The sequence below is a fragment of the Danio rerio genome, chromosome 9 (assembly GCF_052040795.2).
Source record: "Danio rerio strain M-AB ecotype USA chromosome 9, GRCz13ab, whole genome shotgun sequence".
Classification (NCBI taxonomy): Eukaryota; Metazoa; Chordata; class Actinopteri; order Cypriniformes; family Danionidae; genus Danio; species Danio rerio.
Window position 1 is genome coordinate 19,021,297 of NC_141029.1, and position 24,797 is coordinate 19,046,093.

Sequence of the window (24,797 nt, forward strand, 5' to 3'; positions counted from 1 at the left end):
CAGTGATTAAAGGAAGAGAAAAACAGAAGCACTTAAAGGGATAGTTCACCCAAAAATGAAAAATCGGTCATCATTTACTCACCCTTCACCTGAGTTTCGTTTTTCTGTTAAACACAAATTAAGTTGTTTTGAGAAACGTCTGACTTCTTTTTTACCAACTATGGAAGTCAATAGTTTACATTTTGAACTTATTTTGTGTTCAAAAGAAAAATGAAACGCATAAAGGTATAAAAAAACAACTAAGGGTGAGTAAACAATTTTGGGTGAACTATCCCTTTAAATAGAGAACAGTTGGGCTCAATTCTAGAGAGGTTTACCTCGTCAATGAATGTGATGGTGCCATTGACTTGGACTATGCCTATCTGTTCGCTCTGCAGAGAAGGGTGACTACGCACACGCAGCCCTGCGCTGTCCTTGGCCACAAATTTGCGCACCTGAGAGAAGCAGAGGGGGAGAGACAGTGAGACAGATGAGAAGATGGCAGGAAGCTGCAGTAGTCAGAGAGCAGGAAATCACAGCACAGAGAGAACAGAACCCGCACATCCTGTCAGACGAGAGAAATGATGAGGTGTGAGACAATCGACAGCAAAGAGCAGGAGAGACATTTGATTGTGCTGTTGTGTTGCTTGTTTCCCAGGTTAATGCTCAGTAACGAAATATGTGATACTATTTGGGCACAATCCCAATTCTAACCCCAACCCTTCAGGTAACGTGAGGGGGTGTTCTAATTCTCTTTTCTGCTCAGGGGTAATGGGAAGTGACATATAAAGGATTCCTATTCTAAAATTCTGACTTTTAATGACTTGAGCTTAATGTCCATGATCGTTTTAAGAAACAGGAGCCATTGTGTTTGTGAATATTCGCTAAATTCAATACATTTTACTTCAATAAAGTGTGATCCATATAAGAATTATTTTTTGAAGCATCATGTGACACTGAAGACACGATTCAAAGGCACAATATGTGGTTTTCGCCCCAAGATGGTGCATTTTCACAACAAACAAAGGCATATTTTGATGACGCTATGATTAAATGGAAAATCATGGTTGTTGTTGTCTTCATTACATCCAACAGAAAAACAATGGCTTCGTCCGAAACTGCATACTTCCATACTATACAGTGTGTTAAAATCAGTATGCAAGCTGAGTAGTATGTCAGAATTCCTAGAATTCGAAAATCAGTATGCAAGAAGTACCCGGATAAATTACTACTTTCGGCGAGATTCTGAAGTGGCACCCAATGCACGCTGCACTATCCCATGATGTCCCGCAGGAGAATTCATTATTGGGAGTGAAGCGACGCAACTGACGCAGGTAAATCACATGACCATGACAAAATCGCAGATGTAGTACGTCTGAATTCCATTCATACTGCTCACAGTCATACTGTATAGAACATACTTTTCTAACGGCAGAGTAGTGCGTTTAAATTCAAATGCTGTACCTACTGAGAAGTAGGGGGTTTCAGACGCAGCCAACAACTACCCACAAGACAGAAATCATGATTATAGATTAGCTAAATTATCCAAAGCTTATTATCATATTAGTATAAAGCAGAATAATGGTGAAAGCCAAAGAGATGCCATAAGTATGCCACAATACCAAAATAATGCCACAGTCGACTTCTGGTTCTTCTGGTCATGATCACTTAGGGAAGAAGCAGGGCTGTTTTATCATGCTAAATATATTTTAGTGCTCTGCTATAATGCTGCTCTTTGCAGTCTAATAAAATGCATTTAAAGCATTTTCATTGCTTTATTGGCGTTTCCCTGTTGTCTATAAAAACAAACCAGAAATTGAGTTAAAATTGCTTATTTCACTGGATTTGAATGGTCATTGAATTTTTTGTGAAAATGTAAGTACATAAGTCAGCAAAAAGCAACACTGTTCTAGTGGTTTTTGGATATTTTAATCGCAAAGATCTTACATACTGTGCCTTTAAATACAAAAAATATATATTTTAAAATGTAATTATGAAAGCAATTTTGATGACCATAACGCCTCATTTACACAGGGCGTCAGCATCAATGCTTCCCATTCACTTTGAATGGGTGACGACAGGCATAGCCGAACTGCATTGTGGATCTGTCGGCAGCGCTTCAGAGGCATTGCTCGCTGCAGAAGTTGGGACTAGCTCAACTTTTCAAGTGCAGACGGAAGCGTCAACCAATCAGATCGCTGTATGCAAATACACAAGCTAGACAGTGGCCTATTACTGATCGTGTTAGCCCCAACTTCAGACACGCCTTCAGTCAAGTGTTGACGCTGAAGTCCCAGGTGAATGGGGCATATGAGTCTTCTTTAAAAAAAAAAAAAAACTACAAAAGTATATTACCAAATGTTCAATATTGGCAAGTAAAATGAGTAGTAGATAAGGTTAAACCTGACTGATTAGGAGTGTTTTCAAACCTCTTAAACTTATCAGTTTAAGAACTCACCTTGCTAGGTTGAGGTTCAGCTTTAGGTTTGACCATCTGTGTGCCAGGTGGGATCATTCCTTTGGGTGGGTCTTTGACCTCGACCTCCAGACCAGCATCTGAAAAAACATTACTCTAGTCAGCATTTCATTATTAAAGGCATAGTTTGCGCAAAAAAAAATCAAAACGTATGAGTTTTTTTCTTCTGTTGAACACAAAGAAAAATTTTTAAAAGAATGTTAATAAACATCAGCTAAGTGTTTTATACCTATCATGGATGTCAATGGCTTATCCTTTAGAATAACAGTTAGTGTTCAAAAGAAGAAAGAAATCCATGAACATTTAAAACCGATAGAGGATGAGGAAACAGTGAAGAAATTTGTATTTTTAGGTGAGCTGTCCTTTTAAGAGCTTTATAATATCACAGCCAATGTATAATCCCTAAAGAGAATTAACTTCATTCAATTCAAAGCAGAGATATGTATTTTAAAACCTATTTTATGTTTTTGTACATGTATGGCTTTATTAAAGCAATACCAAAATAAATTGATTGGGCAAATGATATTTAAACTAATTTACATATAGACAAAATAGATTACATTTAAGCTTATAATGCAGAGCTTAAACATCGAAGTGTATTAAAATCTGAAATGCAGTTACCGATCTCGATGCCATCGATGGTAACATGAATGGTATATAATCCAACAGCACCAGGGGTCCAGTTAGCGCTGTAAGTGCCATCTGTGTTGGCCCGGATAAGCATGTTCTCACTGGGCCTGAGGAAAAACCAAGCAAATTGAATTTGAGACCTGTTCTTACATCTCACTTTGGCCTATGATATATATTAAAGTCAGGTAGAAATGTAGTCTTTGAACCTTTTTGGTGTTGGTGAGGCAAAGCGAAGTTCCTCAAAGGAGTAATTTTCATACGCCTGGATAAAAAAAGACAATAAGTGACATTTTTGTAAAGTGATCCCAAATCTACTTAATTATACAATTTGATTATTTATTAATTAATTATTATATTTTGATAACTAACCTGCAGACAATGTATATATTTCATTTATAGCACATAGGATGCTTACATTAATATAAAGTATTCCCATGTTTAGGACTTATTATTTCTTTTCATTAGCCCCTTTCACACAGTGATACTGGTAAATTTCGGGAAAATTTCCGGAACGACTTTACCAGTAGTTTCATAAAAAAGGTGTCTACACAGGCACGGTTGTTCTGTAATTTTTCAAAAAAAGACCATTCACACTTCCATTCCAAAATACTAGTAAACTCTGACATCATTAACCAGAAATGAGCTCTAAACGGCAGTGCTTGTATTTCTAAACATAATAGGGGTCAGGTTGGAGACATCCAAAGGCTGAAAAGCAAACCGCAGCTAAATGTTTACAAACTTGACTGCGTTACAAATTACTTGCTTGGATAAGTATTGTGAACAACTTATATAAAAACAAATGAAGGAACACTTTCAGATGTCGAGATGTTCATAATATGTGTGTGCGCTGGCGCTCACCGGCTCCTTCACATGCACACGCATCAAGCAACTGAAGCATAGCTTGAAGATAAACAAACGGCGGTTTATCAGAAAGCATTTTATCGAGAATTTTTTACACAGTTGGCATTAAGAAGGAACATAGAAACGTTATCTGACTAACATCTGGCAGCTAAATGTTTCCGGAAAAATATTCAAAAGCTTTTAATTTCACAAACCGTGCGGATGTGTGTTTTGATTGGCTAAAGCAGATGCCTCACGTCAGCGCGTTCTACACATGAACGCCTAGTTTCCATTAATCTTCATTCTGCGTTCACACAGTGCAGCATTCCAGCAAATTACAGGTAATGTTACAACTTCTCTTTCAGGAAAATTGCCGGAATTAATTAACTGGTATTTTCAAAAAGAGCTTGTTCACTCATACAGACCTCTCCGGAAAATTGTCAATAATTTTTCGGTAAGGTCTATATGTGTGAAAGAGGCTAAAGTCTAATGTAGCCATGTTTCACTGTTGCAGTTTGACACTCAGTTAAATTTAAAAAGTTAGTATTTTAATCTTCCTCCTTTAATAATTCCTCTTTTAAGTAGAATTGTTATTTCTCACCTCAAAATAATAGCAAAAACTCTTTTTAGCCCAATGAGGTAAGCATAATTATTGTTTTTTTGTTCTGAAATAATTGTATTTTGATTCAAAATAAGATTTTTTTTGCTTTAAAAAGATTATTATTTTTCTCACCCCATTTTTAGATTATTTAGTTTGTTTTAAGGAATAACTTAACTTTGACATATTATTTATAAAAATGGGACAAGAATAATGAAAAAAATAACAATTTTAAGATAAGGTATTAAGATTAGAAGTTTTAGATATTTAGACAAGAACAAGATAAAACTCCAAGTAAGAAAAGCATTTCTGCAGTGTAGGGAGAGTTTTTTTTTTTATTAAAGGATTGGTCCAAAGTGTATTTTTAAGGCTTGGTTATGTTTATGGGGTGCAAATCTATGTGTGCTCATGCTTCATTTGAATAAAATCACGTTATTTTTTTCATATATCCTACTTTGATTGTATACAGCTACTTAGCTAACATAAAAACGACTAGTTTCCTAGTTCCTCTAAAGACCCGCCTCCAAGAGGCTCTGATTGGTCAGCTAATATAATGTGCTGTGATTTGCAGAACAGCTTCACATCACCAAGAAGCGTCTCTGTTACAACATTACAGTGCCTCTGGCTACGCCCCTTCGCAGCACGGGTTGTATGTGTGTAACCTGAAGGGTTTATGACAACATTAAGCCGGAGGTATTTAATTTTTTTTTGTATTTCCCAAATTTAGTTCGCTGTAGGCTTCGCTAAGCTTACTCTGTAAAAGCCAAGTCTCCCTTTGCATTGAACTTTGAGCGTCTTATATTCAGAGATGTTGTTTATGTTCAAACAGCTACATTACACATCAACTAAAGTTTAAAATACATTATTGTTCAGTTCAGCGCTTCCCTCCGCTGTGCCTGTCAATCATTCACCATTCATTCACAATTCAAATTACGCATCTCATTCATGACAACTCGAAAAAAACTTTCTCTAAGACTATTTGATCCTGTTAGTTTAAATAATGAGGAGAGAAATGCGTTTAGTTTTGCATTAAATGGCTTCATTTTGACCTGCAACAAGGAGCTCTTCCCTTTAAGAGATGGAACGAACCTTCATCATAGTGATGGCGATATAACGGGCCTCTTTGATGATCATGGGCTCGTATGTCGCCTCCAGTTTGGGTGCTGGATGACCACCAAATGTGAGATCAGTGCCTGTTGCAGAATTAGTGGAAGTGCCTGGCAAACGCTGCAATTTCTTCATGTTCTCCTGCTGGATGGACTTCTTCTGAGAGACGGGAACAGCTTTGACTTCAACCTACAACACAGAGAAGCCTGTTAGATGTCAGTTTCATAACACAGCGTTTGATTCTATAAAGATGCTGACCTTCATGTTCGGCACATGCACAACATCTCCATACTGATCTTTGGTCTGGACCACAACAGTAGTGGGCCAGCCACAGCGGATGTCATCTTTGTTTAGGATCAGTGATGTCTTCTGAGGGTCTGCGTAGGAGTCTGGCTGAAGCCACCTAGGAATAATGGAAAAAGATGTTAGGATGAGAGTCATAAGTTATCAAAATACTGTTGGTGACGCAAAGTGAATTTCCTTAAAGCAGTAATTTTCATATGCCTGGACAAAAAAATAACATGGAAAAAAATATTAAAGAAAAGTTTATTTTCATTTTACTTGGCAAAAAAATTTTTTCGCTTTAAAATGAGACTATTTAGTTTTGAAATAAGAATATTTTTATGTTTAAACTCACTTCACTTTGACATTATCATTATCAAACAACCAATATAAACAACAGACAATTTGTATGAATAAAAGGCATAGGGCGGCACAATATTACAAAAACGATTCAAACAGTATTTAGGTGAAGGTATTAAATTGAACAATCAAATTCAATGTGATTTGTAAAATAACAGTACATAGTCTTTGTTGTATAAATAATGAGGTAACATTGATATCTTTATTAACCCTTTGATGGGTCTAAAGTGTCCTGTTTAAGTTTATTTTTTCTATATCTATATTTTAGCTTGTGCATCAAAGGGTTAAAGGGCTCCTATTCTATTCCCTTTACAAGATGTAATATAAATATTTGGTGTGTCCAGAATGTGTCTGTACCCATCAGATCATGTTATTATTCCCTGGTGAATATGTGAAGTTTAGAGTAAGATTACATTGCAGCTGTTTTGTTCCCCGTGCCTTTAAATGCAAATGAGCTGGTTCTCATTAGACGCCATTCCAACCTGAGTGTCTATGGGGACTACAGTCCTAGTGCCATTATAAGGCATTAGAAAGATGTCATATAGGCTATATCCCAAATGTTATGAAGCCATTCAACAGTTTAATGTTCCGTACAGATGAATAATCAAGTGGTTAAATTCATGTTCAGTTTAGCGCTTCCCGACGCTGCGCGTGTTAATCATTCTCCATTCATTCACAATTTAAATTGCGCATCTGTTCATAAATCTCCAAGACTATTTGTTCCTACTAGTTTAAATAATTAGTGAGGAAATGCATTTAGTTTAGCATTAAATGGGTTAATTTTGACCTGCAACAAGGAGTTCACTAATGATTCTAAATCATGTTGCACTGTGTCTGTTAGATTAGCAGATCGCATTCACAACACTGGAGTAGAGAGGGTTATTACTTGCTCATCACACACAAAGTAGGCCTACCTGAAACTTTAAATTAGAAAAGGCTCAATAATACATTGGACAGATCAACATTGGCCGTGAGTTTAGGCGAGGGAGTGTTTATTAAGTAAAACTGGCCTCAGACAGTTAAGTGTAGTCTGCTTCAAACTTGCAGGAAAAATTCAGGCTTTGCTAAAGGGCTGGTTATTTTATCAACGATTATGGTCAATAGTGGAAGCCATTACAGATTTCAAAGAAAAATCTTAACATTAAAAAAGGAAACGTAAGCTAGACCACAACAGATTTTTAAGTTAGATTGTGTTGTCAGTCATATACAGTAGGCCTATAGGTCTATTATTTTTACTAAAAAAGATATATTATTTGAGTTTATCAACCGGGAACTATAGAAACTGTATGTATTAAACACATCATGTTTTTTCCTTAGACATAAATATTCCTTAAGAAGCTGTTGACATGGAATTGAACCAGATTTTGGTTAAAACCCAAACAATAAAATCTAAAAATAAAACAAGAAATCTATTAAAAAAGAAAACATAAGCTAAACCACAACAGATCATATCAATGTCATAACAAATGCTCAAATAATGTAGCCTAGTTCACAGCAATCACCAAGTTTTTTTTTATTTATTTTTTTATTATTATTTATTTATTTTTTATTTTTTTATTTTTTATTTTTTATTTTTTGATTATTTATTTATTGCAGAACAAAGCCAGCATACATAGCTAGCAACAACTATATACAAGCCAGGGTTTGCATTAAATAAAAATACATAAAGAAATCACAAAAAATAATAATAATACAATAAAGACATTACAATAATAAATGAATAACAACACACAGAAAAAAAAAAAAAAAAAAAACTCTGGGGTGAGAATTAACTAGTTATTATATAAGAAATTTTCTCAATAAAATCGGACCATACTTTGATTGTATGGGGTTTAGCTCTGTTAATTCTTGCAGTGGAACGTTCTAACAGTGCAATATTTTTTAGTTCAATAAGCCACATTTTATCCGCTGGAAATGAGGGTTCATGCCATATTTTAAATATAACTTTCTTGGCTGCAGTTAGTGCAGTATGAAATATCCTGCGTTGGGAATTGTTTAGGTTTAGATCATAATCATCATTCAATAAACAGATATTAGGGTATTTGGGAATAAACATCTCACACAATTCTGAAGTAGTTTGAAATACCTTATCCCAAAATGTACTGATAACTGGACATTCAAAAAACATATGCATATATGTCCCCACAGAGTTTGAATTACACAGTGTACAAAAAGGAGTAGGTAACCGTTTCATGCGGTGAAGCACATATGGAGTTGCATAAGCCTTGTGGATCAGTTTATAGTGTATGAGTTGATGGGCAGGATTCTTAGACATCCCCTGGACACTTTAACATATCCAGTCCCAGTTCAGTTGGTAAGAGGACAGTTCCTTTTCCCATATTGTGATGATGGGGAGTGCAACAGAGTCATAATTAAGCAGTTTGTTGTAAATGCATGAGATTGATCCACGTGACTGAGAGAAATTCACACAGTCCCGCAGTGGATGATTGTCCAAATTACAGTTCCACGGAACTCCATAAGCACGCATTGCACTTCTCAGCCTTAAATACAGAAAGTAGGAATGTCCGGGGAGATTGTAACCTTCTTTCAAATCCTGGAAAGACCTCAAGCCCTGGTTGTCGAAGATATCACCCAACACAGAAATACCTTGATCTGACCACAGCTTATATATAAAGGGCTTACCCCCAGATTGTAAATGAAAATTGTTCCAAATCGGAGATTCTTTTGTAAATTTGTTGGTGCATCCAGTAAATTTGCAAACATCATACCATATTTTAAGGGAGTCAACCACTATTCTATTATCAATTTTTTTTACTTTCTTAGGTAATCCCGTAAATAACAAATCTTGTAGTCGGTGTGGATGCACAGCAGATGATTCAATGTTACGCCAAGCAATATCAGAATCTACTTCCAACCAAGTCTTAAGACTGCGCAGTCGACATGCCCAGAAATATAGTTGAATGTTAGGAACTGCCAACCCCCCTTTAGCAGGTGTTTTCTGTAATGTTTTAAGTTTAATTCGAGGACGTTTGTTGTTCCAAATAAATTTAGTTATAATGGAATTTATTTCTTTAAAAAACGTCTTATGTGGAGAAAGAGGAATCATGGTAAATAAAAATAGAAGTCTAGGTAGAACATTCATTTTGATAATCGCAATCCTACCTTGCAGAGAGAGTAATAGTGCGCCCCATCTCTCTAGGTCCCGTCTGATATTGTTGAATAAGGAACTATAGTTTTGTTTGACCATCACCTGAAGTGAAGGAAGAATCTGAATTCCTAAATATGTAAATGCGCTATTAACTGGAATTGAAGCGGGCACTGACGTGATATCACTTCTCCCCGACAGTGGCATTAGTACAGATTTCTCCCAGTTAATCTTATACCCACTCACTTTTCTAAAATCATTAAATATTTTAAGACATTGAATAATTGAGGTAAAAGTATCTGACATATATAGTAGAATATCATCAGCGAACAGAGAGATGTGATGTTTAGAATTATCTATAATGATAGGGGCGATTACATGATCCTGACGAATTGCCTGGGCCAAAGGCTCTAACGAAAGGGCAAACAACAATGGTGACAATGGGCAGCCCTGTCTTGTGCCTCTGCCCAGCAGAAAAGCACTTGAGCAGCTCAACCCTGTTGACACCCTTGCAGCTGAATTACGATACAGAGTTTGTACCATATGTATAAAATTTGGACCAAAGCCCAGACACTTCAAAACTGACCAGAGATATGTCCATTCGACCCGGTCAAAGGCTTTCTCTGCATCTAGTGAGAGAATAGCACTTTGATCCTCAGTAAGTTTGGACTTGTCTATGATATTTAAAAGTCGTCTGACATTATCCATAGCAGAGCGACCCTTAAGAAAGCCTGTCTGGTCATGGGAAATTATAGAACCGGCAATTTGATCTAAACGGCAGGCTAGAACTTTTGCATAAACCTTAGTGTCTGTACAGATTAGTGAAATCGGCCTGTAACTAGAGCAGCTAAAGGGGTCCTTCCCTTTTTTTAAAATCAGTGAGATAAGGGCAGTATTCTGATCTCTGTGAAAACAACCTGTATCTATTGCAAAATTTAAGGAATTTAGAAGGAGTGGTCCTAGCAAGTCCCATATCACCAAATACAACTCTGGGGGTAGACCATCTAGGCCCGGGGCCTTTCCTTTATTCATTGACTCTAGAGCTTCTTTTACTTCACTTAATGTAATTGGAGAGTCTAAAAATTTCTGTTGCTCGTCACTTAGGCAAGGGAGATTTAGTTTTGATATAAATTCAATTGTTTGTTGATCCTCTATCCCCACCTCGGAACTGTAAAGATGCTCATAGAAGTTCTTGAATGTAGCATTCACCTTGTCCGGAGCAGTATGCAGGGTGCCCATACTATCCTTAATGGCTGTTATTGATGACATTGCCTCATTATGTTTCAGCCTTAAAGCTAATAATTTAGTGGGTCGTTCTGCATTAAAATAATAATTTTGTTTGGTGCGATGAATCAAAAATTCTGCCTTTCTTAATAAAATTGCCTTGCAATCAGATTTTAAATTTCCTAAAATCCTGCTCTTCTGTTCTGAAAAAGTTTCCTTTAAGTCTCTCTCTATTATTTTAATTTGTTTTTCTAAATGATTTAATTCTTTAGTTTTAGATCTATGTTCATAGGAGGCAAATGATATACAGTTCCCTCTCAGAAAACACTTGGTTGTTTCCCATAAAATCTGCGGATTAACTGCTGAACTGGAGTTTTCTGAAAGAAACATGGTCAGATTATCTCGTAACTGTTTAATAAAATCATCTTTCAGTAGCAGAGTTGTGTTAAAGCGCCACCTTTTTGTCCTTTGAAATCCTCTAGGGGGTGATAAATTACAAATTACTGCCGAATGGTCTGAAATGAGCATGGGGAGAATACCTATGTTATTTACACTCTGAATTAAATATTTTGATATAAGAATATAATCTATTCTTGTAAATGTCTTGTGTCGGGAAGAATAAAAGGTATAGTCTCTACATTTTTCATTCTGCAGCCTCCAGATATCACACAAGTCATTATCCAAAATAAGCTCATTCAATGCCCGGGAAGACTGGTCACTGTGTACAGCGGACGGTGCGGAGAGAGACTTATCAATAGAGGGATTGACAACTGCATTAGCATCCATACCCACTACCAGATTGTAGTCACCAAAGCTAAGAAGGAGCTTGGTATGCGAAGGAAAAAAAACTGTGTCAAATTTATTTGGGGCATAGACTGAAACAAAAGCTATTTTTAAACTATTCCACGATCCCAAAACATATGTGATCCCCCCATGATCATCACTCCCTGATTTCTCTAATATAAATGGGAATCTTCTATTTTGAAGTATTAGCACTCCTCTTGAAGCGCTAGTGTAAGATGAAGCGGCTATAATTTTAAAATGTCTATTTTGACAACGAGTAACATCTGAGGCCCTGAAGTGGGATTCTTGTATGAGAGCTATATCGGCTCTCTTGCGATGTAAATAATCCAGGCATTTTGTTCTCTTTACCGGTGAATTCAAGCCATTGACATTCCACGATATCACGTTGATATCATTCATAACAGAAAGCATAGATTAAACACTTAACAGATAAAGTGATCATTTTAAACCCATAAATAGCACACATGTAATCAAGAATGTCACCCCAGAGAACCATCAAATTGAATATATAATAAGAAAAAGCAAACCCTGTTAACAACAACGAAATGATTAAATTAAATAAAAACAGAATAAACAAAATATAAATGGCAGCCTGTAGAGAGAGAATACAGTCTCTCTTACCTGCCTGGAAAATAAACAAATTCGAGGCCATGCGCTCGAGCTGCGCGGCTATACCCAGGGAGCCGTGTCTCGCCTAATCAAATGTCCATATCAGTAATACAACTTAAATTCCTACTTGAAATATGCAGTAAGCACCCTTTATATGAGGCAAAATTTAGTCAGTTGATCGCGCCGTCAGGTTTTCTCCCATCGGAGTGTCAGCATTTAGCGATGAGACGAACTTCTCCAGATCTGTGGGTGTTTTGAAGAGAATTTGCTCACGGCCGTTTAACACTTTCACCACTGCTGGGTATAACAAGAAAGACTCAATGCCCAACTGTTGGAGACATTTCCTTTTTTCTGACATGACTTTCCTTTTTTGAGACGTGCCCTTGCTGTAATCGGGGAAGAACCATAGTTTGGTTCCTTCGTAATTTAGGGATGAAGAATTTCTGGCTTCCTTAAGAATCGCTTGCCTGTCATTGTACCGGAGAAGTTTGAAAATCAAAGTGCGCGCTTTCTTTCTGGAGGAATCTTCGTTCGCGTACAGGCGATGTGCGCGTTCAATCTCGATCACCTTCCCTTGCAAAGCCGGCAGCCACTTAGGAATCTGGGTCTGCAGGAACTGAATTGCATTGCTGCTTTCCGCGCCTTCAGGTAAACCCACCAATCTTAGATTATTTTGTCTGGCCTTGTCTTCGTAAAGCCAAAGCTTCTCCTGTAGCTCCTCCACACGCGACGTGCTGGCAATCGAATCCTTTTTAATATCGCGCACTGTGGATTGCATATAATCCAGTCTGTCGCCGACCGCTTTGACATCATTTTCCAGGGAGTTAAGGCATGTAGAAATCTTTGAAATTTCCTCCCGAACGATCGCAGACATACTTAGCTTTATAGCGCTCAGTTGTTGTTCGAGCATCTCGGCAATGGCGTCGTGAAGGCGTTCGTCATCTTTAGGTCGTTTTTTGGAGGGCGAGTGTAGCAATTCTCGTTTGGATGCCATCTCTGACGTCTCTTAACAAAAGCGAATACTTAAAACCTCAGTTTAAAGCTCAGTAGGAATATTTATAAAAGAAAAGGACATCTGAAGCAGAGCGCGTTTCACTAAGCAGCCATCACCGTCCGTTGCGCATGCGCATCTCGCAATCACCAAGTTTTTAAGTTAGATTGTGTTGTCTGTGATATATAGTAGGCCTATAGGTCTGTTATTTTTACTAAAGAAGATATATTATTTGAGTTCATCACCAGAACTATAGAAACTGTATAATGCTTAAAAAAAATACGGCACAGTTTTGTAATTAGATCTGTATTGGTCGATACTCAGAATTTTGGCACTGGGATCAGATCGGTTTAAAAAAAATGCTAATCGGTGCACCCCTAGTCACTGAGGGTGCTTTCACACTAGTACTTTTGGTCTGCATCCAGGTTCGTTTGACCTCAAAATACGGTATGTTTAGCTAGTGTGAATGCTGTCTCTTGAACCCGTACCGAGTCTGCCTGAAAAAGTTGGTCTGGGGATAGTTGCGTAAGCGAATGACGTATCTCTGTAAACCTATAGCATTCAGCTACGCGTCTAGCTCTACCTTTCTCGTGTTTGGTACCCTTTCGAAAGGGTGCCAAAGAATTGGTATGGTACGGTTTGGTTCTATACGCCTTTTGACAATGGAAACAGCCATAAAAGCGTACTAAACCGAACTGTACCACTCAGTGGAAATGGGCCATAAGTCTGTATTACCTACCTTGACAACAAGCAGGACTAACCCAGTGCAAACAGTGATAATGTCTGCTTGTCTCCACCAAAAACGACTTCTGCAGACATTGCATATTGTACTAAACATTTTTTTTTTTTTTTGTAGCAGATAGACGCAAATGGCTCTCTGTATTCTGGTTTTGATAACAAAACCAAAAGTTTCAGTAAAAGCAAAATGACCATAATATACGTACGTCTCCATTTTGGCGCTTTGCTTTCGTGGTTGTGACCTAGCAACAGCTGTACACAAAACAGCAGCTTGATTACACAAGCGTACCGAGGGGGGGCAAACATAAACACAAACCACCCGATGGGGGACAATCGAACTTTGGTTCAGACCAGACATTCGAACCATGTGTGAAAGCACCCTGACATTAAAGTTTTTGCTCCCTACCAGCAAAAAGATGAAGGCAGACGGTTGTTTCTCACTTAGAGCTGTCTATGCATTAGATTGCCATTAACAATACGATTCATTACTGTGTACCATTAGAGGCTGGCTATATCCACACACTGTTGCCACACAACTGTGTTTAAACCCCTTCTAAAAGTGTTTTTTGCATAATAGGTCCCCTTTAAACTTTCTTATGATAAACATTGTTGCAGTTCCAGTAAAATGAAAAGATGACAAGTAAAATGAAAGATGCTGAAATAACAAAAGAAATGCTGAAAAATGTTTGAGACAGACCTGGCGAGTCTCCCGCCACTGGAGTTCTGCACGCAGGTGATGAAGTCCTCTAGGAAGGAGTGTTCGTTGGTCTGCAGGTGCAATGGCAAGTTCCCTTCCAGTGCTTCTAGGATGGTGGGAGAATGAGACAGAGCCAGTCCCTTCCCCAGGAGCCCGGAGTGGGATTTACAAACCTGCTCAACACAAAGACACTATTAAAGACGTCATTGAAGATAGTAAGAAAAACCGAAACTATTTTTAAGACAGTACCTGGAGTGAGGCCTCCTCTAAAATCTCCAAATCCTCCTCCAGTTCATTTCCTGTAGGATAAAATATATATATATATATAAGACAAAAACAAGCAGTTACTTAATTCATTCATTCATTTTCTTTTTGGCTTGGTCCCTTTATTAATCTATACTTATCCAGCTTATGTTTTAGGCAGCGGATGCCCTTCCAGCTGCAACCAATAACTCGAAAACATCCATACACACTCTTTCACACAACATACACTACGGGCAATTTAGCTTACCCAATTCACCAATAGAGCATGTTTTTGGACTGTGGTGGAAACCAGAGCCCCCGGAGGAAACCCACACAAACACAGGGAGAACATGCAAACTCCACTCAGAAATGCCAACGGACCCAGGCGAGGCTCAAACCAGCGACCTTCTTGTTGTGAAGCGAACGTGCTACCCACTGTGCCACAGTGCAGTCCTATTACTTAATAAAAAAAATATTTTTATATAAACTATATACAGTACTGTGCAACTCTTTGGCCACGTTTGATTTGTCCCTTTAGTATAAAGTTTTCTATTAACTTATAATATAGTATACTAAGCTCTCACTCATCACCTGAACAGAAATTATATTTAGAGCGAGGGAAAAAAGTATTAAACACGTTTTTTTCCTGGACATAATATTTCTAAAGTAGCTCTTGACATGGAATTGAGCCAGATTTTGGTAAAAACCCAAACAATAAAACATAAAAATAAAGCAAAAAATCTAAAAAATTTGTTGTGTAATAACAATGAAATGACACAAGGAAAAAGTGCTGATCTACTGAAATGTAATTAATACCTTAAATAAAAGGCTTTTTTGATGATGGCAGCTTAAAGATGCCTCTCATATAAAGAATGAAGTAAAATGCATTGCTCAGGTGTGAGTTTTTCACAGACTTCAACAGACTGTAGAAACCTTAAAGGTTCTGTGGGTCTCGTCTATCAAATCTGATCTATAATTTTTACTTCATATTGGGTTCAAGTCAGGTGATTGGCTGGGCCATTCTACAGCTTGTTTTTCTTTCTCTGAAAGCATTCGAGAGTTTCATTGGCTGTGTTTTGGATCATTGTCTTGCTGAAATGTCCACCCTGGTTTCATTTTCATCCTCCTGCTAATGTAGATGTTGGACTGAAGCAGCTAATATTAATTTACAATGAAAGGGCAGAGAGTTGCTGAATAACTACTGAGAGATTTTAGCTGCTGTCTGGGCTTTCAGTGCCTTTCTACACCTCCCTTTCTTCATGTGTTCAATACTTTTTCCCTGTGTCATTTCATTTTATTTTGCAAAACTTAATTTGTAAACTAATTAATATTGTTTTCTTTGCATATATAGATTTCTTTCAAGTCAATGACACGATTAGAAATATATTTTCTGAGAAAAATGGTGACACGTTCAATACTTATTTTTAACACTGTACATATAACTATATTGATTATGAAATTATATATTTATATAGATATTCATGATATTTATAGACAAAAACAGCTGAGACAGCCATGAAAAACTTTTGCACAGTACTGTATATATTAACTGCTTTAATGTCTTTAAAGTCTGTGTGAACTGAAAGCTGTTGAAACTTATTTCAGTATGTTGAAACTGAATACCGAGTAGGGGGCAGGGCTTTTTTGCGCATTATTCCCTCGTAGCAAACTAAGAACAAGGGGGGTGTGGTTCTGAATATTGTGGGTAAAGACATCAAACTGATGTCAACAGAGAAGGACTTTAAACGTGGCCATTTGGACTCTGATCTATTAAAATAGACATCACACGTCAGCCCATGTTTTTCATCTAAAGTAAAGCCTACAGTCCATGGGAGTGGACGATCATCATCCAGTCAAATGGCAGTAAGGCTTGGCATGTTGTAATTTGAAAAAAATCCACTACACTGAAAAGCAGCATGGCATCACTTCACTCATGACTCAGAGTTAGCCACATTTACTATGTTTTTATACAGCTTTATTGATATGTTTGCCAATATTTCATAGATTGCATGCAAAAAAACTAACAAAATTTTTACTAACTTACTAATTAAAGTTACATTGCAAGCTTTAGATCAGGATTTTTTTATATATGTGTGTCCAGTAGGATATACAATGGGTTATGCAACTGAAATTAAATCTCCAGTAACGCTGATTGCTCTTTTATATAAAAAATTATATCTATGTACAAATTCATAGCTGAAAAAATTGCAAAATCTAATTATTTAATTTACAGATCTTGAAGTTCTTGACCACATAGCAGATGGAAATATCTCAGATGTGGACATTATGTGGAGTGATAAGGAAGATGAAGACAAAGTTTGTTATAAACAAGGTGCAATTTATACAGCAAAAACCTTAAAAATGAAAGTAAAAATGTTACAATGTTAATGTTTGTGATTTTGAAAATAAATTTCAAGATTATGCCAGCAATCGTGTGTGTTTTTTTATATTTTATGTTGGTATAATGTTAGAATGCAGCTGGAATGGCATCCGCTACGTAAAAAATTTGCTGGCTAGTTGGCGGTTCATTCCACTGTGGCGACCCCTGATTAATAAAGGCACATTACGGTTTCTATCCATCTTCTCCAATGCTGCAAAGAAGCAGTTACTCTTACCTATGGGTAGGGCAAGATCCTTTTTCATGAGAGCAGCCGCGCACACGCTTCCTAAATAGGCCAATTCCTTCTCCAACTGAATAATTCCCTGAAACCACAGCAGCATGACAGATGTCTCAAATACATATGCAGTATGGCTCACTAATCTTTTCTCTGATCTAAAGCAGACCACGTGGATGCTAATGGTAAACAAAACGCAACTTAGAGTCTACAGAGGCTTAACATGAACCGTTTAATACAGATGCTTGTATTAAAATCAGAGCTACTTTTGTTTCTGTTTAAGATGCTGGCATGCAAATAAATAACAATGAGGGATGAGGCTTTTTAAAAGTGATGGCAATATAGATTTCTGAAAAAAATACTACATTCATTTTATGCACATCTTAAGAAGAGATTTTGTACCTCATCAAGTCCAGGGTTAAACTCGTAACCGACAGCTACACATTTGAATCCGTAGAAAGAGGCTTTCTCATCCTTCACATAATCCGATGCAGTTTCCAAGGAGAAAAGGGCTTCGTTACCTTGCATAAGAGAAAGTAAACAGGTAATGAGTGAAAAAACAAGGTAATGAACCGGTGGAAAATAACAAATTTTAATAATAATGATGGTGGATGACAAAAAAATTACATGCTGCTTCCCAATTTGCATACTCTCAGTCCTTAATAGTATTAGAAAATAGAATTAATGAGAATAGTAGTAAATTAGATATGAAAGAAATGTGGATGATGTGTGGAGATGGTTGACAGGGCAAGTAACTAAGCAATGTAACAGTACATTAAAGGGGAAACAGTATGTCACAAAACTTGCATACCCTTCTTTTTATTCTTAACAAAAAGTACACACTTTTAGGACATAGTACAAGTAGGCAAATTGGGACGCAATACAGTCCCCATACAGGTAATATTCTAGAAACAACTCCACTATGTTGCTGTTGGAATCTAGTGTGGATCAAACCCTTAGTGAGATATCGTTTTATTCTCGCACAAGTGCCTGGAAGTGGCATATCTCACTAAATCTCATGTTTTTCATTGCTGATCATCATAAAAACTGACTGTGACTCACATCAACAGCATATGAATGAGCATGAGAGCAAAAAGTAAACATTTATGAAGTTGGTAGACTGGGACATAACTATTACCTGGCAGCACTAAGACAGCCGTGGGCCAGCCACTTGAGCCAGAGAACTTCTTGAGCTCAGTCCAGCTGTTGATGGTCTCGTGAGCCAGAGCTTTGGAGCTGAGCCCGGAGAAGTGCAGCGATCGGCTGGGGATCAGGAGACGGAGGACATCTTCTGGCTGAGCTGTACCACACTGAGGATCAAACTCAACTGTCATCCAGCGAACACAGTCTGGGAATGAAACCTAAAATCCAGAGCAGTGGGAATGTGATTAAACTGCTCTGATGAAGGAAGACAGGTCATAGTGCATTTTAATTTGTGACAAGAGAATCAATAAAATTAAATGGCTTTTATCAAGAGAAGCTCAGAATATGTTGCCCTGACTAAGATTTGTGTAAAAAAAAACTCAAGCGTCAAAGTTATTATTTGATTACCTGGCCAGCAGAAGTGGAAAGAGGAATAAAACATGTACTTAAAAGTAAAATGATTCTCAATTACCGGATAAAGTACTGTGTCAAAAAACACTTCTGTTATGCTGCGTTCCCACCACATGCGGAAGAAGCATCAAGCGCGAGTGATTTACATGTTGTCAATGCAAAGGCGCGAATAGACATCCTGCAGCGCGATATGCGCAAATAGTGCGGCGCATATTGAGTGTTTTGTGCGTTTGACGCACTTAACGCCGAATCATGCGAACTGCTTAAGTTGGAAAATCTGAACTTCAACGGACATTCGCGCCACATTAACCAATCAGGAGCTTGCTCTTGTGGGGGCGTGATTATGACGTAGCTCTTGTTGTTGGTGTCCCGGGGGAAAGTCCTCCTGCACACACCAACAACAGTAAATCAAACTGAGCTCGGCTCAGTCAGAAACACCACTGAATGCTTCCATCATTCAGGTTAAGTTTCTGGAGGAGTTTATGAACTCACAGAGCTGGGTGCACCTCTGAAAGGATCTAGTAAACTCAGACACTGCTTCAAACAAAACGACACTGTTTTCCAGCCTTCATAAAGCACATAAACACAGTTATTTTCTTAATAAAATCCATGTTATCCATTTAGCAACGAAGCTAGGGTCACTGAGTAGACAGAAGCCCTGCCCATCACATGAATCCACATTTGTTGTGAAGCAAATTTGACACACGAATGAAGCGAATAATTTAAATGTTTAAGCGGGTATTTACTCGCAATTTATCCACGCATTTCGCGTCTGGTGTGAACACAGCATTAAACAAAAAGAAGATATTTTGAAGAATTCTGGTTGCTGGAACCCACCGACCTCGATACAGGAAAACAAACAGCATGGAAAACAATGGATTACAGCAACCAGCATTTTTCAAAACATCTTCTTTTGTGTCCAATAGAAGAAAGAAACTTGAACAAGTGAAGTGTGAGTAACACACACACGCACGCACGCACGCACGCACACACACACACACACACACACACACACACACACACACGCACACGCACACACACACACACACACACACACACACACACACACACAGAGTACTAGTTGCTAGATACTTGAGAACACTGTTAGGTAGCTGATGGGCATACTGGGTGGTTGTTTAGTTTATATAGTGTTCTGGAATAAGCTTAAAGTGCTACTGGGGAGCTGATTGTGTGTTTTCCGTAATTGTTTTTAGGCATGGGATGATAACGAGCTTCAAGGTTTAGCGTGGTTTGGAAAAGTCAAGGTATTAAAACTGTTTAGGTATACCAGTCCTATGGTACATTTTTACATGTTTTTTAAATGACTATTTAAATGTTTTATTTTTCGTTCAACAATATCTCCGGCAGAAAAGGACCCTTTACATCAAAGCTCAGCCTAAATTCAGCAAACATTTCAGAAATTCAAAATCTCTTTATACACCAACATTCAAACATGCTATAGACCTGAACAGTGCAGTGACTTTACTTTACATCCTCAGAAAAGAAAGATATCCAAAGCTGCCTTTTCAAGTTGTGAAGAATTCTGTGTTTTTGAAGACAGCAGAAGGCAAAAATTTATTTGAATTATTCAGCCTGACAAGATTACTTTCCAAAATTATTTTCAACATTCCTTAGAATAAAAAATTACTGTGTTCAATGGAGAAAAAGTTGTTAGAACATAACATAAAACATAAAAGTAATCACAATACCGTGATACTGTGACATTATTATGCAAGGTTTTCAAACACTTATCACGAATCTTATACCAGCCTGTGCCTATTTGTTTGTGATGTTCTCGTGGTTATGGAAGATGTTGCTTTAGAACATATTAGAAAAATGTGCTAAGAGCAAGAAAATGTTAACAATGTTAAAGGGGTGGTCCAGAGTGTATTTTTAGGCTTGGTTGTGTTTATAAGATGCAAAGTAATGTGTGCTCATGCTTCATTTGTAAATAATCACGTTATATGTATAGCCGTTTCAGTTTGAGCCTGAATTACACAGAAAATTAAGAGAAAATAGATGAACCTCATACCTGCTTTCTTTAAAAAATCCTAAAAAGTGTTTTTCATATATATTCAGATTACAAGCATGTTTAAGTAATATGAAACATTTACATATCTTTTGCGAGTTCATTATTTGAGATGTAGAATGCAGGGAAAGCAGCCGCATGGAGAGACACTGCAGTGCTGCTAAAGATTGTGAGTGTTTTCAGCGGTTTGATGGATAAATATGAATTTGTAGCTAAGTTGTTAAAGTTGCCAAAAAGCATTTCCTGTTGTTTACATCCTTGTTTACGTCCTTGCTACAACATACCTTTAACGCTAGAAACTTTGCATGTAATAAATCAATTTTAACAATTTACAGGTTGTGGCTCCCAATCCACACCTTTGTCAAATGCAAGAGCTATATATTTCTTTCTATGTTAATTCTCTGGAACATAATTAAAATTAAAGTGTAAGCACTTTGTGTTGTGTCCTTGAAAAACCCAAATACATAAACAGAAGAAGCTCTGTGGAATAGCAGCGGTTAAAGGGCATTTTAGCTTTCTCTGCTATAACATAACAAGCGCCTCTGGCCACACCCATTTGCTGCCCGGGTTGTCTGCGAGTGGTGTATGCGCGTGACCTAATGATCTCATTAACCTGGATGTATTATTTTGTAGTCCCCAAACTTCGTTTGCTGTAGGCTTTGCTAAGCTAACTCTGTAAAAGCCAATGTCTCCCTTTGCATTGAACTTTGAGTGTCTTACATTCAGAGATGCTGTTTAGGTTCAAACACAAAGTTGTTGCAAGCATGTAAGGTGGTTGCTAGAAAATAAACAGCTAGATTTGTTGAATATCAGGAAAAGAGAACTCCAGTTGTACCTTGTATTGAGTGACACCAGCCTGCTTATAGGGGTGATCGCTCTCTAGAACAGCATAATGATTGGATGTGGTACAAGCTGACAGGCCCTGCTCTGGCTGGTTCCCAGTAGTGCTGTCAGTGGATTGGTTAGGGTTGAAGGTGGGCGGGGCATATTTCTGGTTCAGGGCAGAAACAGCTGGAAGAAGTTCCTGAACCAAACCAAACACCTCCACCGCAGCCTAACAAAAGATGGCATTTAGACAATTCAAAGAGTTTGGCATCAACAAGTATACTGTGAAAAAAGAAAACTAACATTAATTGACTTGGCAGGGGACACTGTTCATTATCACATCAAGATGCAGGACTGCCAATTACATAAAGAAAATCTTACCTTAGGAACAGAGGCAGCCACAGGACCAATATATGCCAAAATAAGTGGAAGCAGCATTGAAAAAAGACTGGAGGAACTCAACAGCTCTGGAATATCTTCAACTGTAAAAACATGAGAAGCATCAGACAATGTGCATTCAAGGTAAAGCAAATATTACTGTTTTAGGCTAAAACTTTTTTTATTTCTATCCTTTTAACAAACGGCATTGCATAAAACCAACAGTGGACATGTAATTAGTAAAGAAAATAAAGGAAACGATCCTCACCATCCACAGCAAAGGCCCTATGAAGGAGGTCTTTGGCTGCCCGTACAACTACGCTGACTACAGAGAGGGCTCGACTGCAATTCTTGTCCTCTTCATTGGCTTTGCTTAGCAGCTGTGACTGAAGATCACCATCATATTCACTCCTGCAACACACAAGCATAGTCATTTAGTTTTCATCCAAAGTCGCTAATTAAACTTATGGGTAAAACTGTAAATATTAACGATTAAAGCACTGTTTTCATTAGGGGTGTAATGGATCACGGTTGATCGGTGATTAGTACAGATTACTACCCATGGCTCAGAACACACGTGGCCTGTGGATTAATTCAACATTTGTTTTACTGGTAGATTAATCCTAAATTTGTAACAATCACAGAGAGATCGCCTCTTGCATCAGTCAAATAACATATATAAAAGCATTTAGGCTTTCCTGTCAAATATAAAGATGACGAAAAAAGTTGTGAAGGGTTATTCGGGATGTGGCGGTGTTTATTAAAGGTGTTTTCTGTCACTACCTGTTTAGCCTGCATCTATGCATTCAGTGTAGGCTGCATGATTAATAAGTAAAAGATCGGGATCTTAACACCCAAGCAACATTAATAATTAATGACGGTGATTTGCATATGTTTATTAATCCTTCAAACAGCTGCCTTCAAATCTGTGTTTGAAAAACACAAAACTCAAGAAAGAGATTCAGTCTTTAGTCTTTTAGAGTTAGTTATGCATTACAAAAATGGCAAATAACAGAAGTACTTGGTTAACAGCTTATAGTTTAGATATAACCACTGATGTCTATAGTAGTCTATAGTCTTGTTCCTGGAGGGCCAGTGTCCTGGAGATTTTAGCTCCAACCCTAATCAAACACACCTGAACAAGCTAAGCAAGGCTTGGTACCCTTACTTGGTATACTTGAAACATCCAAGCAGGTGCATTGAGGCAAGTTGGAGCTAAATCCTGCAGGGACACCGGCCCTCCAGGACCGAGATTGGTGACCCCTGGTCTATAGAATAAAATCAACGTTTTAACGACGCTCAAAAATGAAAGTTGTAGGCTGTAATTATATTACGTAACCAAGAGGTGGCGACAACCAGCCATCAAAAGTATGCCACTGAATAATTCTTAAAAAATGACACGTCTAGCAATTAAATATGAAGTTTTATAAGTGAATAACTGAATCATTTATTGAAAATGAGACTAAAATTAATATGGGTTGCACAAAGTATGTTAGATTTATACATGTAGTGTTATCAGCAACAGTAGTAGTAACAGTAAATTTTTCACAGTACTGAATATTTTACAATTTATTTTTATTCAGCTGATTATTTCTTCATTTACTTTTTAATAAAAGTACAGTTTCCAAGTTCTGTTTGTTAAAACCAAAAAGTTCTTGCAGTGCTGTTTTTGTAATAAATTGAAAGAAAATTACATTTGTCTCTTCCCCTTCTTGGCTGATTCAAAAAAATGATCCGATCCATGACTAAAAAACCCATTATGTGATCCCAACCATAAGATTTGTAATCTGTTACACCCCTATTCATTAATGCGTTCCAAACACGCTTATTTTATCTCTTACAACAAAATCATTGTTCAATGTCTGCTCCTGAATACTGTTAGACTCTCAAGAAAACTATAAAGCACTGTTTATTTAACTTTCATCTCAGTATGTGAGAGATGAAAGAGTAAGTAGTAAGTTTAACAAATAGATTTGCTTCAAATCATACTAATCGCAGTGTCCGCATATTCAGAAATATCAGTTTATTGGCAAAAGCCTCTAAACGCTACTTGCCTTTGACAGCAAAAGGCACTATATCCAGAGAACCAATCAGAAGGCGCATTTCGAATCATATGTTTTAAATGTAGCAGCGCTCTTTAGTGATTTTTCTATGTTATTTCAATGTCTTGTCCCAATAGATGGATTTAGAGGTTTTTGCAAAAAAAAAAAGCACAAGTGGAATTAGCTGGTTGATGCAAAAGAAAGTTATTTACTAGCTAATAACCTTATTACCTATAAAATAAAACATCTGAACCTAATCAGAGAAGCAGAGAAGCGTGATAAAAAAAATGCTCATTTACAAGAAAAGAGGTCTGATGGGTTTTGCAACTAAATATGTGTGTGTGTGTGTGTGTGTGTGTGTGTGTGTGTGTGTGTGTGTATGTATGTATGTATGTATGTATATATATATATATATATATATATATATATATATATATATATATATATATATATATATATATATATATATATATATATATGCTAGTAATTAAGTATAATTTATGCAAACGCATATTAATCTAAATCAATCTAAATTAATGAAATCATTCCAAATAAAGCTATTCAATCCATCTGGTGGAATTATATTCATATCGCACTATATATTTCAGGAAAACAAAATATCACAATGTCAGATTTGTCCAATATTGTGCATACTTGAATGTGCGAATGT

General features: G+C 37.2%; 1 protein-coding gene across 50 annotated transcripts in view; it reads right to left on the reverse strand.

Moving 5' to 3' along the window:
• The window catches only part of mycbp2 (MYC binding protein 2), a 232,201-nt gene that overhangs the window by 70,521 nt on the left and 136,883 nt on the right, over window positions 1-24,797 (reverse strand). For 38 of the 50 annotated variants that reach the window (XM_087266138.1, XM_087266127.1, XM_087266135.1 and 35 more), the window contains 14 exon segments: window positions 22,354-22,496; window positions 22,089-22,189; window positions 21,718-21,936; window positions 18,438-18,660; window positions 17,702-17,820; window positions 17,300-17,387; window positions 14,691-14,740; window positions 14,442-14,614; window positions 5,889-6,033; window positions 5,613-5,819; window positions 3,292-3,347; window positions 3,077-3,192; window positions 2,438-2,535; window positions 318-434 (listed from right to left, as the gene is read on the reverse strand). In XM_087266138.1, the coding sequence (XP_087122264.1) occupies window positions 318-434; window positions 2,438-2,535; window positions 3,077-3,192; window positions 3,292-3,347; window positions 5,613-5,819; window positions 5,889-6,033; window positions 14,442-14,614; window positions 14,691-14,740; window positions 17,300-17,387; window positions 17,702-17,820; window positions 18,438-18,660; window positions 21,718-21,936; window positions 22,089-22,189; window positions 22,354-22,496 (1,855 nt within the window). 50 annotated transcript variants of the gene reach the window in all.